Source organism: Petromyzon marinus, chromosome 40 (assembly GCF_048934315.1).
Source record: "Petromyzon marinus isolate PM22_M1 ecotype Great Lakes invasive population chromosome 40, UKy_Petmar_22M1.pri1.0, whole genome shotgun sequence".
Classification (NCBI taxonomy): domain Eukaryota; kingdom Metazoa; phylum Chordata; class Hyperoartia; order Petromyzontiformes; family Petromyzontidae; genus Petromyzon; species Petromyzon marinus.
In genome coordinates, this window is record NC_133706.1 from 8,699,154 (window position 1) to 8,717,480 (window position 18,327).

General features: G+C 49.3%; 1 protein-coding gene across 1 annotated transcript; it reads right to left on the bottom strand.

Moving 5' to 3' along the window:
- Positions 1–17,637, bottom strand: LOC116950615 (transmembrane protein 161B). The gene is made up of 13 exons (XM_032968524.2): positions 17,250–17,637; positions 13,835–13,938; positions 12,093–12,179; positions 10,950–11,044; positions 9,930–10,086; positions 8,484–8,635; positions 7,940–8,000; positions 7,011–7,154; positions 6,501–6,617; positions 5,702–5,792; positions 4,671–4,754; positions 3,331–3,427; positions 1–3,022 (listed from the first exon to the last, which is right to left on the bottom strand). Exons 1-13 carry the CDS (start codon positions 17,250–17,252, stop codon positions 2,697–2,699), a joined length of 1,518 nt encoding a protein of 505 aa, XP_032824415.2. The 5' UTR covers positions 17,253–17,637; the 3' UTR covers positions 1–2,696.
- Positions 17,638–18,327: the final 690 nt, after the last annotated feature.

Below are 18,327 nucleotides of genomic sequence, written 5' to 3' on the forward strand. Positions count from 1 at the left end.
GAAATCAAAAACATATATTTTAAAAACCATGCAGGCAAATGAACATCAAATAAACTAAACTCAATTATCATCACGTCGCAGACACACACACACACTTAAAAACAAAAAAATGCTCGTGGATATCTTCCAGACGCACATTCGTACAATCTATTGGGCAGTGTGCAAAATGGGGGGAAATCGCTCAATCAGTCACGAGCAATCTCGACCGAACACAAACACCGACAAACGCCTTCGATTCTTTAACGGCGCCACCTAAAAATCGTCACTCCACGTTACCGCGCCAAGGGAACACAGGCGGGGAAATGTCGACACCACGCCAAAAGGTGTGCTTGCACGTAAAAACATCCCAGAAAAAAGGCACGACTCCCAAATCACTCGCGCCTTGTGTACGTGCCACGTCACCGCCACAATTTGGTTGTACAACGCTCTCAAGCCTTGTCCAGACCACCAACTCAAGAGAGATGGAAACGTCCGCCGAATGTTTGCCCACATGTTTTGCTTTCTTTGACGGGGGTCTCCCCCCCCCGCCTCCACACTTTACAGAAAGTGACGCAGGGTGATGTCTGGCACAATTCCATGGCTACCCGTCACACGAAAATCCCCACACGGCGTTGGGAAATCTTTCAAGTGGCCGTCCCAAACCCCACGGCTTCCGTGCGGGCACAGCGAATGGTTTTTCGAGCTAAAGCAGACGTGCAAAATAAATTTCTTAGCGCAGGAACTCACCTCGATCACAACTCCTTGTTCTCGGTCACATCGAGACATTAGTGTGCAGTAAAAGAGGGGTGGAATTATTCACCCCCCCCCCCCCAACCCTGGCGAGTCAATGAACATGTACCGCGATTCAATTCGAGAGGAGTCGTTTTTTTTACATTGCGGCGAATTCAGTGGCAAGACTGGCTGACGAGGATGACGTCAACCCCATTGGCCGACATACAAAGAGATAAAAACACCTAAGATTCGTACGCACGTGAATAAAATGCACGCGTTGAGGTTAGGAATCGATAATAATCGATTAAATGATACATGTTTACACCACAAGTGCAAAGCCTGCTCCACATGGTAGCATTGATCTCTTGACTATAGTGATACCAGGCAGGAAATAGGACGGTGTCTGATAGTACAAAGTCCTTTGAATACACCTTCACCTCTGCGATAGCAACAAGGACCAGAAAACAAATTAAATAATTATCTTGATTCAAACGCACACAACACTGGCCATGCATAGACTTGATATTGCTCCATTAATTACGAACACAGTGCGAGCACTCAAAGTTCAGATGGAACACACGCTCATGCATCAGACCAGGGCAGGGATGGGAAAACTTAGAAGTGTCCCCACTCACTGGCTCACGACTAACTCTCCAGGTCGGTCGATCAAAAGACACGGCCACAGTTCCTTCATCCAATGTATCAAGCGAGTGGTTGACGTGAAAATGTTCGTGGATGCAGCGTTCACAGGCAAGCAGAAAGTTTGCTGAAATGTAAGACTCATCTTGAGTGACGCTTAATATTGGTAGACACGCAGCACTGCAGTGTGTAGAAGCATGAAGGTAGTGTTGTCAAAATTATTTTTCTAGTTTTCTTAAAGTCCAGAATCAATAGTATTGAAAAGTGTGTTCACGGAAACAAAATGCATGAAGAGAAAACGTGCCTAGGTATCAGACTGCGAGTCGAAATGTTCAAAGTGTGAAACCAAAAATGTAAGCAAGAATCAAAAATTAAATCACCACCGCCCCATTGATTTTAGCGACACAGCTTTGCACTTAAAAGTGAAACACTCGGTTATAGGCGTGAACTGATAAACACACGTAGTCGCGCAAAAGGAGGGATGTTACCTTTAAGTTTGTCACTGTGAATATGCAACTCAAATCTTGCCATTTCAGCTGCAGAAATGAACAGAAACACGTTTCCCCCCAAATTCACAGCATTCCATATTTGACAACCGTGTGTAGGAGAGGACTACGAGGAGAGGACGACACGGGAGAATGGGGACGGTGAATCAGTCCTTCCGTCCTCTCATCCAATAGCGGCAGTAAAACCTGCAGTGTCGGGCACGTCCAAGGCTTCGAGTCTGTATGATCATTGATGGGAGGGGGCTACATGACCGCACGCGTTTGCAACCTGAAAAATCTGCATGCGCGTTATCATCGTTCTCAGCATCGGCAAGCGCATGTTCATCTTCACGTGCCGCGCTTGTGCCGATCGATACCAGGCATATCACTGCCATCTTCATCACGACCACCGCTGCAGTTCACACTTACGGAACGCTTCCCGGGGTGATAAAGCAAGTCTCAAATCACACGACGGGGACCGCGCGCATGACATTCCCATCTTGGCTCTTCATTAGTCCGTTACGTGTTAAGCATCAGCAGGAAACACAGGGGGCCAACAAGCCGCGGTGGAGGGGCGACGACACAAAAAATAAAATCACGTAGAACCGAGTGATAATATTGCGGCTGACCCATTTTACAACAACGCAAGGCTTCTGCAACAGCTGACAACCGGCAGAACGAGACATTACGAGCAGACAGAAGACTTCAACAACGACGAGCTCGATGTCCACCACAGGCAGCCGGTCCGGACAGTCGAGGCAGTCGAGACCGTGCACGCTGATACGGACGCCACCAGCCCGGCAGTGGCAAAAGATGGTTGGAGGAAATGTGTGGGTGGGGGGGGGAAACGGTTGGGGCCGGTCACGCGGCCACCAGATACTGGTGGTACATGAGTCCGAAGAGGCTGGTGGTGAACCAGCAGGCGCATGTCCACCACGTGAGGAAGGAGAGGATGCCCCGGTAGAGCGGAGCTGCGAACACGGCGCGCAAGCTCTGCATCGTCACCGCCACCTGGGCGACTGCCGCACCGGCATCGTCCGCCAAGCTCTCCGACGACGGGGCCTCCGCCGATGACGACGCGGATGAGGGAAGTGGCGGCAAGGTCGTTGCAGCCACAGGTACGGAGGAGGGGCCCACGGGGGTGGCAGCAGTGAAGGATTCCGGGAGGATTACCCAGGAGTGACCACCTGTGCACGAGGAAAGTTTGAGGCCAATGTTGAATTCAAAGTGCTATTCAATCTCAATGCGGCATTGCTTGGCTAAATCAAGGACAATGGTTCAATCAAACTGAAATGTTCAAGACCCACTGACATGAACTGCACGAGTCTAGAACCACAGACTAGTAAGCATGCCTGAAGCAGGGTTGGTGGATCGCACACAGATGGAAGCGGTCACGTGCACGGGATACTTAACTGAAGAGCTGGGAGGTGGTAACAATAAAAGGCAGCACAGCAAGTAGAGTAGGTCTATATGCGCTGTGTGTGCTCACACATACCAAGGGTCTTGAGCAGAAAGACAAGATTCAGCAAGAGGACGAGTGGCGCCAGGTACTGCAAGGCTATGACGCACAGGTAGTAGAACACGCGCGCCACCTGCGTTCACAAACAGGACAAAAGCAACCCCCCCCCCGTGTAGTCCTTATTGACCGTTGGGTCAAGTGCTGTTCCATTAAGGCAAGTTGCAGCACACGAGGGCGGAGGTATGGCCAGCACCACGCCCGTTGACATTCCGCTGCAGGGAAAGGGCATCAACTAATTTCATTCCACTCTTATCCAACTCTTGTCAAGTGTGGATTTTAAGAGATAGGTTTTTTTTGGGGGGGGGGGGGGTGGGTTTTTAAGGACTGGTTGAGATATCACTCGCCGCCGATATTAGCCATGGCCGGGTATTGAACTGGTGGCAGAGTTCATGGTGGAGAGGAAGAACAACTGCTCCGCTGTTCCACCTGTCTTTTAAGAAGGGGCCGATTCCCCAACCGTGCAGCTGTTGGTTAACGGAGTTGCGCACGCCTCGACACTCCCTATAAATAGGCGGTCTGTTTATGGTCATGGCAGTTGTATTGGCTGGCCAGCCGGTACTCAAACCTAGGATCTGTCACAGGCTTATTGTCAATGGGTGACAAACTACTTGCTAAAACAACAGATTCATCCAGGCCGAAACAATCCACGATAGCCATCAAATAAACATTATAATTGTGATAGTGCAATTTTATTTTATTTTTTGTTTTTTACGTGACTTTTTTTATTTTTTGTAGTTTTTTACGTGACTTTACCGAATAGAACCAAAGAGTATGGATCCTTGCAGTCACGAAAGCTTCAAATCTACAACCAATAACAAAAACCCGCACTCGTCAATGTCACCTCCAGTTAGCACGGTTGGCTACGTACAGCGCAAAAGAAGTTCATCATACTTTGGCACTGCCCTAAAAGGATCAAAAATATATCACAGGTGATGTTTTGGCCAGTGGTCATTTTTTTATGCCGAGGATTCGGCAATGGCATCGCCGGGCTGCAGAGACGTCATCTACTCCACATTTTTCCTTCTAGCCCCGAGTCACTGACGAGCGTGTTGCATCGTGCCTGTTAAGAGATTACAATGAATAGCTTTATTTATATTCTGTGCAAAACAGTCAAATGCCGGGCAAATGTCATAGCTTGGAAAGTACAAAGTCTCATCAGCACTTAGGCAAGTTCAAAGCAAGGACAGATTTAAGCGAATGACACCTCACGACTTCATGATCAGGGCTACTCTCCCAAGCTGCCCCCCCCGCCACCTCCCCCACCCCCACCCTGCTCCACCACCCCCTAATCAGGGGGTCGATGATCGCTAATGCACCATCTTCTGTAGGTCGCGCGTCCCGATGCGGCCAGCCTCGCGCTTCATCCGGTCCACTCTCTCCCGCGCCAGGTCAAGGTAAGCCTGCACACAACCACCACAACCAATCCACTACCGCGTACGAAAAGCCGCTCAAGTGCTGAAATTCCATCACTCTGGCATGCGATCGCATTTTGTCCCTTGTGTTTCTATCTTCATTGCCACTCCATTGCAAGTTTTGTTAATCAGTGCCCTTCTTGCTGTATTTGTTCTTCAAAACGTTTCCATTAAAGTTTTAAGTGATAATAAAACATGCCTCGTGTAAGCTAAGTCTCAGCAAATGAAAACATAAAATGCTTTCAACATCAGCCTTTTGACAATAAAATTATGAAGGCCTCTACAGACATGACCATATTGGTTGTTCACCATCAAGCTAATGATACATTATCGTGGTATATCCATGTCCATAATTAAAAAAACATATTTTCATGAGGACCAAATAAAGCACATTTACAGCTTACGTTATTTAAAGATTTTTAAAAAATATTTCTGATAGCTATTTAAAAAAAATCCAACTTAATCCACAAAATCACAAACCAATTGTATAAAAATAATGCAATGCTTACGGGATTGTTGTACCGTGCGTTATTCGGTACGCCCAATAATAAATTGCTTACTATTTTTATTTTACCAGGTAAGGCCCACTGACCTATATAGTTATTTTTCAGAAGCGACCTAGCCACAGAGGATTGCTCAACGACGTAGTTTATCATGCGGAAATTTATAGCGGCCAAATACTCTAAGTGCATGTTGATTATAAATGTGCGGGGAAAAACCGGAGGACCCGGAGAAAAATCCACGAGAACACGGGGAGAGAGACACGCAAACTCCAGATATACAGGCGTCAGGGTCGGGATTGAACCCACGCACACCTGTATACCAGGCGAGGTAGTTAACATCTCGCCACCGTGGCGCCCCAAATCGGGGAGGACGTGCTCGATCGGCCCACGTGATCTCGAAGACGCTCCGAAGGTGGGCTTCACTCACGGTACCTGCAGGTGTGACCGCGTGAGCAGCAACCGCAGGACACACAGCAGCACGACGGCCCAGAGACGGACGGAGTCAAAGCCCTCGGGCGTCAACCTGGCGGAATTAAAAGATGGGCGCTGTGAAACGATAAAAAAAAACGCACTGCGACGGAATCGCCTATCATGCAAATATTGGCCAATTCAAAAAAAGGGGGCATGTCACAACCAGTGGGGGATTACTCGATCCATGGATCGATTCACAATGAATCAACGCAGTGGTTAACCCGCAAATTACAATCGACTCTGAGCTGGCTTCCAGATCGACTGGGTAGAATGGATACAATTAACCTCGATTCATGATCCACAATACCATATATGGGCAAAAAGTCATGCCCCTTGGGGCAACATCACGCCTACTTTCAGATCTCTGATCGGCGATTTCGCCGGGGGTCCGATTTGATTGTACTGCACTACAGCGCCAGCTCACTCACACGGGCCCGGCTCCTCGTGCTGCATCCCGGCTCACGATGGCCGTCCGCCACTAAAGAGACGGATGGACTTCGCCGTGACGGTTTCCGTTCCTACGTGCTCGAAAACGCTTTTGGCCCGATCGTCATTTGTTTCGCAGTAAAATTGTTTCGTGTGGCGAGAGCTCGACGAATTGATGGGTGGCGAGCGTTAGGCAACGGGGGGTGAACGTCCGACAAGGTTCAGTTGAGTGTCACGCGAGTGTCAAGTCACCGGGTCCATGGCACGTGCCGCCTACGAAGAATTACGACCGTGCTACCATTGCATTGACAGCGTGAGTGGCGAGGGTACCCACAGATGCAGTCTCTGTCCTCGGCCCATGGGCATATTCATGAGGTAGTCTCGCGCTATGGGCTTCACCCACAGCAATGCCACCAGCAGCGGCGCCAGGAAGTTCAGGTGCAGCATGGCCCTATGTGCACACACGCAGGCAACAATACATCAACAGGTGGCCCACAACCCAGATGTGGCCTGCAAAGGTTCTCGAAGTGAATCGCCGCAATACGATCCAGCAAGACGTACAGCTCCACATTAGTGAGATGAAAAGAGAGAAACGAGACAGATGTAGACACAACTAACGTTATCGATTGGAAAGAGAGATAAACAAGAGACAGATGAGAGACCTGGAGACAAAGAGTTAACTGCGGACAGGAATCTCACCCAGATTTCCCAGTTCGTAGCACAATGCACTAACTAATACACCATTGCTCCCCCTCCACACATGCGCACACACACACACAAACATGCACACGTGCTTTCAAACGACTTCACTCCACAATATCCCCCCCGGACCCCAGACCCTTACTGCGTGAACGGCTTATGGGCGTAGAGGGTGAGCGCGTCCAGGTGCATCTTGGCCAATCGGAGTCCGGGGAACGTGAGAAACGCTCCAATCACAGCGCAGAACACGGCCAGCACCGCCTTGAAGGTCAGCTTGGAAATGGGTCCACTGAGCAGCAGGATGGGAGGGGCGGGGGTGCGAGTGGTTTGGATTGAAGGGCAGTACCCAGGAGGGCAAGGCTGAGGTTCAGACTGAAAGCCTTTCAAGTAGAAGCCAGTGCCAAGGCCAGTCATGGCCTCAGTGCTTTCGGCCGGCCGACTACAACGAGCAACGTTCAGGTTGCAGTACAGAACTATGAAACCTCCCCACAATAAAGTTCTTAGAAAGCAATATATTTTTTCGCAGATAAATTAAGCAATCCCATCAACGTTTAGAAGTTTGTATGGCGGGTTGTTATTTTGGCAAATTACACCCGACTAGTTCCAATCACGGCCTGAGTCTTCATAGTCCCTGGACCGAAGACCCCCTGAAGCCAAGGTCAAAAACGAGAACTGAAAAAAAAATTAGAGCTGGCCTCAAGGACTGGCATTGAGGGCCCAAGGCCATAAGGGCAGACGAGACAAGGGGAGACTGATTAATGGGTTTTGGCTCAGACGATTACATAAACTCCGGTTTTCTTCGCAGAAGATTTGTCTAGCCATAGAACAAAGGTTACTGCATCGCCCACTTTCAAATGCGCTTCGCTTCTGCGGCTGTCTGGAATGCTCTTCCTTCTGATATTAGGAAGCCACTAGAGCTATGCACTTTTACATTTAGATTGAAAACCAATTTCTTTAGAATTGCTTTTTGTGTTTAGTTTGGTGTCCTTCCCCAGCATCGCCGATTAGCACGGTTAGCTACGTACAGTACGAAAGAAGTGATATACAAGTCACAAATCCCTTTTTTGCACTCACGCTGACTCCAGGCCCTGCTGATGCAGAAATCCAATGGCATTTTCCGAGAAGTTTGTGAAACCTGCAAGGAGTAGAATACGTCACTCACAGAGAGGCCTCTTGCAAAGTGGAACAGACAAACAAGGATTGGGTGTGGAAACGATAGCCATAATGTCCGTGTTAATTATCCATGTGGAAAGTCTCAAGCCTTTTTAAAGAGGGTCCTGCATCAGGACAATTTGCCAATTTCCAATTTCAACATCGGCCTGTGGATGGGGCTCGTGCAAGACGTTTATGCAGTGTTGGCGGCAGCTGTTCTCCAACAATGGGAGGCGAAGGAGCAATACTCGAAATGAACAGAGTGCCAGGGGGCTAAAATACAGCAAGGTGGAAGTGGACATAACACCTGCGCCTGTTCCGTGACCTCCTTCGACACTTTAGGTGGCCTCCGAGTATACCTAAACTAGCACGAACCCCGTGGTAACCTCACCACCACGTGTCCAAGTTGTTGTTGTGAATGCGTGCGTGTGCGTGTGTATGCGTGCGTGTATGTGTGCGTGTGTACCTTCGTCCAGCCCAAACTCCAGGAAGCGCTCACTGACGATCAGCGTACCCATGGCCTTGACGAAGAAGAAAAAGCCGAAGGTGACGCACAGCGATCGCTCGCCACCACCCTCCGCCCCGAAGTACTGCCCCGTCAACGAGAAGAGCACCTTCCTGCCGCCCCCCCACCGTCAAGGAAGATGCAAGAACTACAACTAAACTATTAAAAACATTGTCATTTTACCAGGTAAGGCCCACTGAGCCGTACAGCTCTTTTTCAGAAGTGACCTGGCAACTATTGATAGCTCAACGAAGTGGCTTACCGTGTGGAAATTTATAGCAGCCAAATACTTGAAACGCACGTCGATCATGACAGTGGAGGGAAAACCAGAGGACCCGAGGAAAAATTCACGAACCACAAGGAGAACATGCAAACTCCAAATGTACAGGCGTTAGGATCGGGATCGAACGCACGACTTCCTGCATACCAGGCGAGGTAGTTAACATCTCCTAGCCACCGTGGCGCCAACTGCGACCCTGCGATCCCCACGACACAAGACCAAAACATCTATAATCGCCCGACCTCCTACACTCGACATCTCTCAACCCTGCGAACACCACGAGATCCGTCTCCCTCCCCACTACTCCCTTGCTGCAGATTATTTTCTGGTGCTGTCCATCGTTTTCATAAAGTATCCAAGCCTGTGAACTCCTCGATTCCAAATTCTCATCCCGGGCACTATCAGGCCATCGCCCTGCACGTTGAAACATTCTTTCATATTATGCTTAAGGTGTTATCCCTCATTTCTGTGAAAAATATTGAGAGTTGCATTTAAAAGCCATGGATGCTTCTTGTTGTGGTTACATGTAAACTTCTGAATTTCAGCCTGTGTGCACCAACATTATTACCATCGTATAGTTTAGCTATTTGTCAGTAGAAAACCCTTTTTTTACGTATCTCACTACATTTCCTTTTTGAAAGTCATTTTTTTTTCCAATTATAATCCAATTCTGCCAAAGATCGTTTCATGAGATTTGCTTCTGACCACACCACCCCATCTGGCCTGACCTCATCAGGATTGAGCCTGGGCTGTACTTGGATGAGCAACCACCATGCAGTAACAGGCGTTAGAGGCTGTTGGGCTACGTCGTGGGGGAGCAGATGGCAATGCCACAAATTCAATTGGTGTACTGTACGTCCATGCTCCCCACCTTCACCAACCCGATACGTGGTCAAATAACACCTACGGTCCACACGGTGTGGTGCGGGCCCCCTCATCCAGCAGTGGATTTACAAATGGGCTGTACATGTACGTACAGGCTACTGCCCGTCGGTGGAGGTCAGAGGTGACGATAACGACGACGATGTAAATCACGACGTGAAAGCTTTTCAAACCACGCAGAGCACCGCGGCAGGGTGTAAAGAGTCCACGGCAGTGCAGAGGCCGTCGACTGTAGGCGGGGATACAGGCAGAACGCGAGGCTGAGCAAACACCAGACCAGGCCCAGGTTGAGCTCGCCGGCTGGTGCGGCGATTGTGTAGTAGGCCTCGGTCAGCACGTAGACGAGGGTCGCGTGCACCGCAAAGTCCAGCAGCCACTGGTACTCGGAGTAGTAGTGCAGCACTGAACGGGGGTACAGAGTGGCAGGCGGGGGGGGGGGGAGTGTTTAGTTAGATGCACTCTTCTCTCTCCACTCACACTGGGTCAGTTTGTGCAAGTACGTGTGGGTGTGTGAGTACGTGTGGGTGTGTGAGTACGTGTGGGTGTGCGAGTACGTGTGGGTGTGTGAGTACGTGCGGGTGTGCGAGTATGTGCGGCTGTGTGAGTACGTGCGAGTACGTGTGGGTGTGCGAGTACGTGTGGGTGTGTGAATACGTGCGGGTGTGCGAGTACGTGTGGGTGTGTGAGTACGTGTGGGTGTGCGAGTACGTGCGGGTGTGTGAGTACGTGTGGGTGTGTGAGTACGTGTGCATGTGCGAGGACGTGCGTGCACAGCCAGGAATGTTGCTAGCAACATCCACCCACCCCCTCGATGCACCGTGCCAGATTTAATAGATGCTCACGAAAAAAACAGCTATTGCTCCACCAGCCTGTTAAATGGCTAATGAACAATATTTGTATAATGTGTATGGGGACCAGTGGTTAGAACACAGTGGTGAGCACACTCATTACAATCTCGGTCATGACTAACATCAGTTGAGAGTGATATCTGCCTGCGTGCGGGCGTGTGTGCAATAATCATAGCAACCCGCATTAAAACTTCTGGCGATGCACAGCATGAGCGGCAAGGGGTAGCAGCTTTAACTTGGCCCGGGCAACCGAGCCTCAACAATGAGTACCTGGTGCAGTGTGCGAGTTGGCCAGATGTGCACCTGGTCACACACAGACTCCCCCTTATGGTTGACTTTAACAGGTGCTTGCTCACAGCACGTGTCCCTTGAGTCTGCATGGCTGCACAGAGAACATTTGTGTTTATTTGGACTGACCCAGTGCGTCCATAGGAGACACGGGTTTCGTTTCCAGCTGCAGCTCAATGTCCTTGGGCACCGTTGCTGGTTTCCCGGCAGTCCCATTCTCCTTCCTGCACGTGTGTAAACAAACACAGCAACACGCGGCATACACACACAAGACAAAACACGTGGCATACACACACAAGACAAACATCTCCTGTTTACCCTGACGGGGTGTTGTGGAAAATGCACAACATCAACAGCCACGATTCTTCATTGTGGCGGTGAGGTGTAAACATACACATATATATACAGACAAGTACACACTAGACAAATGTCCCACGTTTAGCCTCATGGTAGAGGTGGGGAACCTAGGCCCTATGAGATTTCATTTCAGATGGTCAGTGACCACATAAGGCTTCCCACCTCTGAACGTTTGCCAACCACATTCATTTGTCGCTGCGAGCATCTTATCTGCACTAATTGGGTACTCGAAGGATATAATTTTTTCCTTCCAATGAAACCGGGTTTCTAAGTGAAGCACGCTCAGTCTCTTCCGTCACTCCAAGGGACTCTTTATACTCCGTCGACAGAGATGTTATTCTTCGTGCCGTTATCGGATCATCTGAAAGTCCCATTGAGCCTACCATAAGGAAAGAGATTCTCTGGCCCCAATCCAAACTTGAGAGCATCACAAGATTCCGAACACACCATTGTGCACCACAGGGAGTGAGGATGCATAAAAACGATATATATATGGAAAAAAAAGACACTTAAGAAAACGGGGGCACTGTCTTGACCTGGCACAGGAGCCTAAGCCACCAGAGGTATATTGGATAGGAGAATTCATCCAATGGGTTGCAGTAACAAGTTCACAAAGATAACGATTCCCCCCCCCACCCCCCTAATAGCGTGAACAGACTGTTGGGGCAAGTGCTGTAAACGATTAGCGCCTACGAAGGCCAGCACGGCACACGAGGGGGTGGGTAGCCAGCACCACGCCCATCTGCCCTTGTCCACTCAGTAGCAATGCTTACAGGACCGGTTCAGATAATCGTCACTGGGGGAATGGAACCCGGGTCGCCGGGTTCGTAGCGCAGAGCGCTAAACACTACACTACCGCTTCCCACAAACCCACACAAATACCCACGCGCGCACACACACACACTCTCTCCGTACCTGTCCTTCTTGAACTTTCCCTTGGGCACCTGCTTCCCGGCCAAATTCATCAGCTCCTCGTCTGAAGGGTGTCGGTAACGCACCAGGCTGCACGTGTGTGTGCACGTGTGTGTGTGTGCGTGCAAGAAGGAATGGAACAGTTGTAATAGCAAGACACCCACAGTACGTACATACAATACGTGTACACGTACGCATGTCCAATTTGTCACTCCACTGTTGGCTGAGGGCCTACCCACACCATGCAAGCTGTGCGGGTCGTTTGACCATACTTCACCATGCTGGTGAGTGCGAGTTAGCAAAGGAGGACGCATAGAAAGTTCAGTGAAGCAACAGATGTTGTGGGACTGCTCTCTGCTGCCCACCACGTTAGCTACATCAACTTGCTGCGCATGGTGGTCACTCATGCAAGCACAACACCCAGGCTCAACCCCTCTTGGTTTCAGAGATCTTGATTATATTGATCATCATTCAGCTTGATTTGGCCACGGGTGCACACAGAGTAATAACATTACTTTTAAACAAGCTACCGACGAGGGCGCCACTCGAAATTCAGGTTTGCTATTATTCAAGGTTACGCATCCTGGATTTAGCACTGAGTTTAAATGCAATATCTAAATATTTGCTGGACACTCAAAAATGTTTGAACATGAATTCCAGTCAATACATAGTGATGGTATAGGCATAGATGCAGATAAGATGTGGAGGGGATCCCTGAGCAAACCTGTAAATATTATCAAATTTGAAATGACATTTTCGACTGTAGCAGCAAACGTAACAAATTGCAAGCGTGCGATTCCAAGAAAACTGAAATTGAGTGGCACCCTACCACTACTCGCTACCCTTCTATTACAGTTTATGATGAGCACGTGAGAAGCTAGAGATCGTGTACCAGGCCAAACATGAGCCGGGTGTGATTCTGCACGCACCGAATAGGGTTTGCTACTTTTTGTGGATCTCTCGCATTGAATGCGTGTGTGCACGAGAACAGGAGTTTGATGGACGGCAAATCGGAGTTCATTACACGCCAGCACAAAACAACAAAAAATACGCGACGACAAACACCCCCCCCCCCCCCATCCAAAACGATGTGTAATATTCAGCAAAGCAACTACGAAGACACGCACACGCGCGCTGCTGCAGATTACAAAGCCGCGTTGCCGACTGTGACGAAAATGGGCGGACAATTTATTTTTTCTTTTCAAAAACGAGCAGCCACCGCAGGAACTTCCGAGGATTTCTAAGGGGTCCCCCCTCCTCATGAGCGCTGCGTAACCAGCACCTGGTGGCATGCGTCTGCTGACAGTTTGTGACGCTCACCACAGCTGCCAACTTCTTGCCTGGAATCTGCAAGCGTGAGCAAAGCGAACATCGGGGGGCCACATTTGCCTGGCACCCATCGAGCATCTTCACCTCTTGTAGCCATTCTCAATCCACTGCTGGCCTGGCTCAAGGAGCTTTCTCAATGCCCTCTGGTCTCGTGCGGCAACGCCAATGCACCTCACTTCCCGAGCGTTGCAAAATATATTCAAGTGGATGCCGCCCCTCCGTTTATTTTCCTGCCGGGTGCATCCTGCTCGAGTCCGCTCCAACTTTCCTCGCGGTAAAAGCGTTGCCCTACGCGTGTCGCTTTGACTTCGGAGGTGGGCGGTTCTCTCATTATTGCGGCAAGAGTTGGGGAAGCGAAGACGATGGGCCACGGGGGGTGGGAAGGGAGGATGGGGAAGGCGGTCGGCGATTCTCACCTGCCATTGCAGAGCAACCATCGGGCGAATGAGAAGTAGGGGGAGAACTTTTGCAGGAGGCTTGCCACCACCATGCTCAACACGAGCTGCACACCTATCACACCCTGCACCACACACACGCACGCACGCGCACGCACGCACGCACACAGATTCCTTGGTTTAGTCATACCGACTGGCTCGGGCAAGTGCTGTTTTGAGGAGCACTTGTTAAGGTCTGCGCACAGCACACGAGGAGATGGTGTGTCTAGCACCATGCCCCACCAACATTGTCTCCCCACGTGCTGATGTTAATACACAGCACAGGCACTCATTTGAGGCTCAGTTGACCTAGGGTAGGCTCAGGATAGGTTCAGACACCAATCATCGCTGGTGCTATCCATTGCCAGGAACCGAACTCGGTTTACCGTAGCACACGATTCACTGTGCACCTCCCCCCCTACTACCTGTAGATGATCTCCTCACTAACGCTGTACTATTGTCACAAAAAACAAGAAAATACCACTCCCCTCTGAGACCAGCGTGAGCCAGTTCAACTCGCCCTGCCACAGGATCTCGCCCGCACCATACAAACCCAGAAACACACCTAACAACGGTGGCTTTTACCTTCGCCCTTCCAAAAACACAACTATGGAAACAACCCTGTATACGGGCTTCCAGGGGCGTGATTACAATCTGCAGATTTACACTGGGTTCAATGAGCGGAGCAGTTTCAGCAAAATGTTAGGAGATTCAGCGAGGGTGTTCTTAACCTTTCTTCCTCTTGACGTTTACGAAGTTTCTGTGAAGACTTCACAGCCTACTCTTTCACAGGCAAATTGGTGGCTCATTTTTTTTGTATCAATAATAAACGAGAAGGAATAGTTTTGATCAATTACACGTGACTGCTGAAGGTGTGAAAGTTCCGTCACAATGTTTACGCTTTGGTCAACCAGGCACGTGTACAATGTGATCAGCATCGTCACATGATACCGGTGTACGTATCAGAGTAAGTGTTTGTTAGTGAGAACCTATTGAAAGCGCCAAACCACACACGAGCGAAGGTGACAGCCCAGCAAAAGACACCATGTGTATTTTGCAAAGCAGACCTGGAATTTTAAACAGGAGCTCTTTGAAACCAGGCCCAATAAAGACATTATTTTTCGCCGATTACATTACTGTAAAACTTTTGTGAACACATATATACATTTTCCTCCAATATTATTCTTAAAAGAGAATAATGCTGGACATAGTAGAATGCTATTATAGGCAATTACCCTTCTGCAGAGAAACACTGCCTAAAATGCTATCCACATTTATATACTCGATTTGGTTATAAGGCCGTGTTAATTCGCATAAACGGCAAATGTGGTCAGTTTTAGTTGGACGCGTTTGTACACCACTTACAATGCAGTCGCCTAAAAATGTTCCGAGTAAATATAAATTATATTATTTCATACCTACGTGACTTTACCGAAAGAACCAGAGAGTATGGATTCCTGCAGTGACGAAAGCTTTAAAATCTAGATTAAATTATATCCATTTCCAATCCACCAAATGGTTGAAGGCCTCGCTATGCTATGTCGGCCGTGGAGGCTTATTCACTGCGGGCCGGTGAAGAGGGGGAGGAGGACAGGACCGGTTCTCACATCACTCACCACTCGTGTTAAATGTGTGTATGCATCTTCTTTGGTTCTTTCGGTAAAGTCACGTAGAATGAGAATAAAACAATAAATTGATAAAAAAAATAACACAATAAAATTCTCACGACGTTTCGGCCACAACACAAGCGGCCTTCATCAGGTGAAGGGAGGAGACTGTCTGGAGGACAGCGCTGTCTGGAGGACAGACAGTCTCGTCCCTTCACCTGATGAAGGACGCTTGTGTTGTGGCCGAAACGTCGTGAGAATTTTATCGTGTTATTTTATTTTATCAATTTATTATTTTATTCTCATTCTACGTGACTTTACCGAAAGAACCAAAGAAGATGAATCCTTGCAGTCACGAAAGCTTTAAATAGAAATTGTGTGCATGCATTCATGTTGAACTTTTTTCGCAGTGTGCGCAGCCAACCGTGCTCATCGGAGGTGCGTAAAGCGTAAGATGGGAATCCAACCTGGACCACCGGATCATAGCAAAGTGCACCAACAACTGTGCGACCATTCTACCCCATTTCAAGAGTATAACCCTGCTGTTTTTAAACTGGGAACAGCTACATCTATTTTCAAGCAATGAGATTTTGCATCCCACACAAAGGAGTGTTTTGCATTTGGGTGTTGGCACCTGTACGCAAAGATATAAGATAGAAGGTTCAGCGCAACAAAAAAAAATCAACGTTGCAGTCATCACGCACACGCTGGCACACGCAGACACCATCACTCAAAGTGCACACAGCGAGTCGACTGACACTGTACAGCCACACGGACGTGCAGTGGGCCGCTAAGTTAAACACAGGAGCTGAACACGGCCAATGCCACTCATATAATATGTAGATACATTCATGTACAGAACAGGAATTACATGTATATATAAAGAGCTAAACGTAGAAATACATTTCCAAGCAGCCAATGACTTACATATATTTACATACAGCCACACGTACCCTTAGCATCTAAAACACACACCTCCACTCACACAGGATGTTGGGCCAAGTGCTGATGGCAGGCATCTATTCATGCCGGCACTCCTACCCCCCCCCCCCCCGCATTGCACGCCTAATGCACATTCACTTGTCGAATTACACACCTACACCCCTTTATAGTTACACACAAACATGCCCATACAATTACTTAAACACACTCCTATTTTGCTACAGACCAACCTCGTGCAATAACACAGATCCATACCACTGACCTACACAAATCACACATCCCCCCCATACCCCATTCACGTTCACCAAAACACCCCCCCCCCCAAACCCCCCTTCACAATTCCACCCTCATACATTGACTCCGACTCGGCTACAAACATTAACGTCCCCAATACATTGACCGACACATATCCACACACACCCCTACACAGATCCCCGTACATTGACACACACACACAAATACACCGCCACACAGACACACCCATACATTGACCTCCACTGCCACACATTGCCCCATACTTTCACCTTCACACATCCCCCATTCAGTCACCTAGACAGTCCCTCGTATACCGACAGCGACTCCGCTACGCCACACAACTTAGACATCGCCCATACATTGACCTACACGGCCCCTACACATCCACACACCTCAACATATCACCATGCATCGACGCACGGCCATTCATTGACCTACGCTATCACACATCCCCCCACCCACCCCAATACAATCACCGCTGCACCTACACACACACACGCACGCACCCCTACACTTCGACACTCACACGGAGGGAGACAGCCGCCAGTCTAACCCTGCTGCTGCATGCTGCAGCTCCTACTGGCTGGTCTCACCATGATCTATCTGCCCGCGTTCCCGTGCCCAGCGCCGCTCTCCCCGTGCCCAGCGCCGCTCTCCCCGTGCCCAGCGCCGCACTCCCCGTGCCCAGCGCCGCTCTCCCCGTGCCCAGCGCCGCTCTCCCCGTGCCCAGCGCCGCTCTCCCCGTGCCCAGCGCCGCTCTCCCCGTGCCCAGCGCCGCTCTCCCCGTGCCGCTCTCTCCTTGCCGCTCTCCCCGTGCCCAGCGCCGCTCTCTCCCCGTGTCCTCCCTCCTCCTCCACCTGTCCCTGGGCCTTCAACACAGAACCGCAACTCCCACCATGCATAGGCGCGGGGCGGCCCGGTTCCCCGGCGCTATTGGTCCGCCGGTCACCGCGTGCCGTCCGCCCGCGCCAATGGGAGAGCCGCATTTGCTGATACGTGTTGGGAATTGTAAATTGGAGGTCGCGCGAGGGGCGTAGGACCCGCGGTTAACTCTTCTCTCGCCCCACCCCCCCCAGCCACTGCCGCGGGGCTGTCCGTAAAGCTGGCTGAAGTGCCTGATTAAAATATATACTTCTCGTACATAAATTAACCTGATTAAATTTATTTTAAGTTAAACACCATCATCACTGTAGTTTCCATTTAGCATATTAGTTAATAATATTTCAATATTTATTTAAATATTATTGTATCAAGTATTGGAATCACGTAATAAATTTATATTTGTCTGCTGCATGACATCCAGCTGCTGCAGTATATATCTCAGTTTGTTATACTGTATTACATCAATATATTTCACCCTACAGTAAATTAACATCATGCTAATTTAATCAACATGTTAATTTCCACAAGGTATATCGTACAGTAGTGTACAGTGCTATAATTGAGTGGGCGTGGTTATGTAAAAGTAGGCGGGGATTGCAAGAGTGGGCGGGGCTGACGTGGCTGACATTGGCACATCACTGGTACATCATTGGAAAATCACTTAGCACATCACTATCAGATCACTGGCGTATAATTGGCACGTCACTGGCACATCATTGGCACATGCCTAGCACATCGCTGGCAGATCATTAGCAGCTCAGGAGCCTATTACTGGCACATCACTGAAAG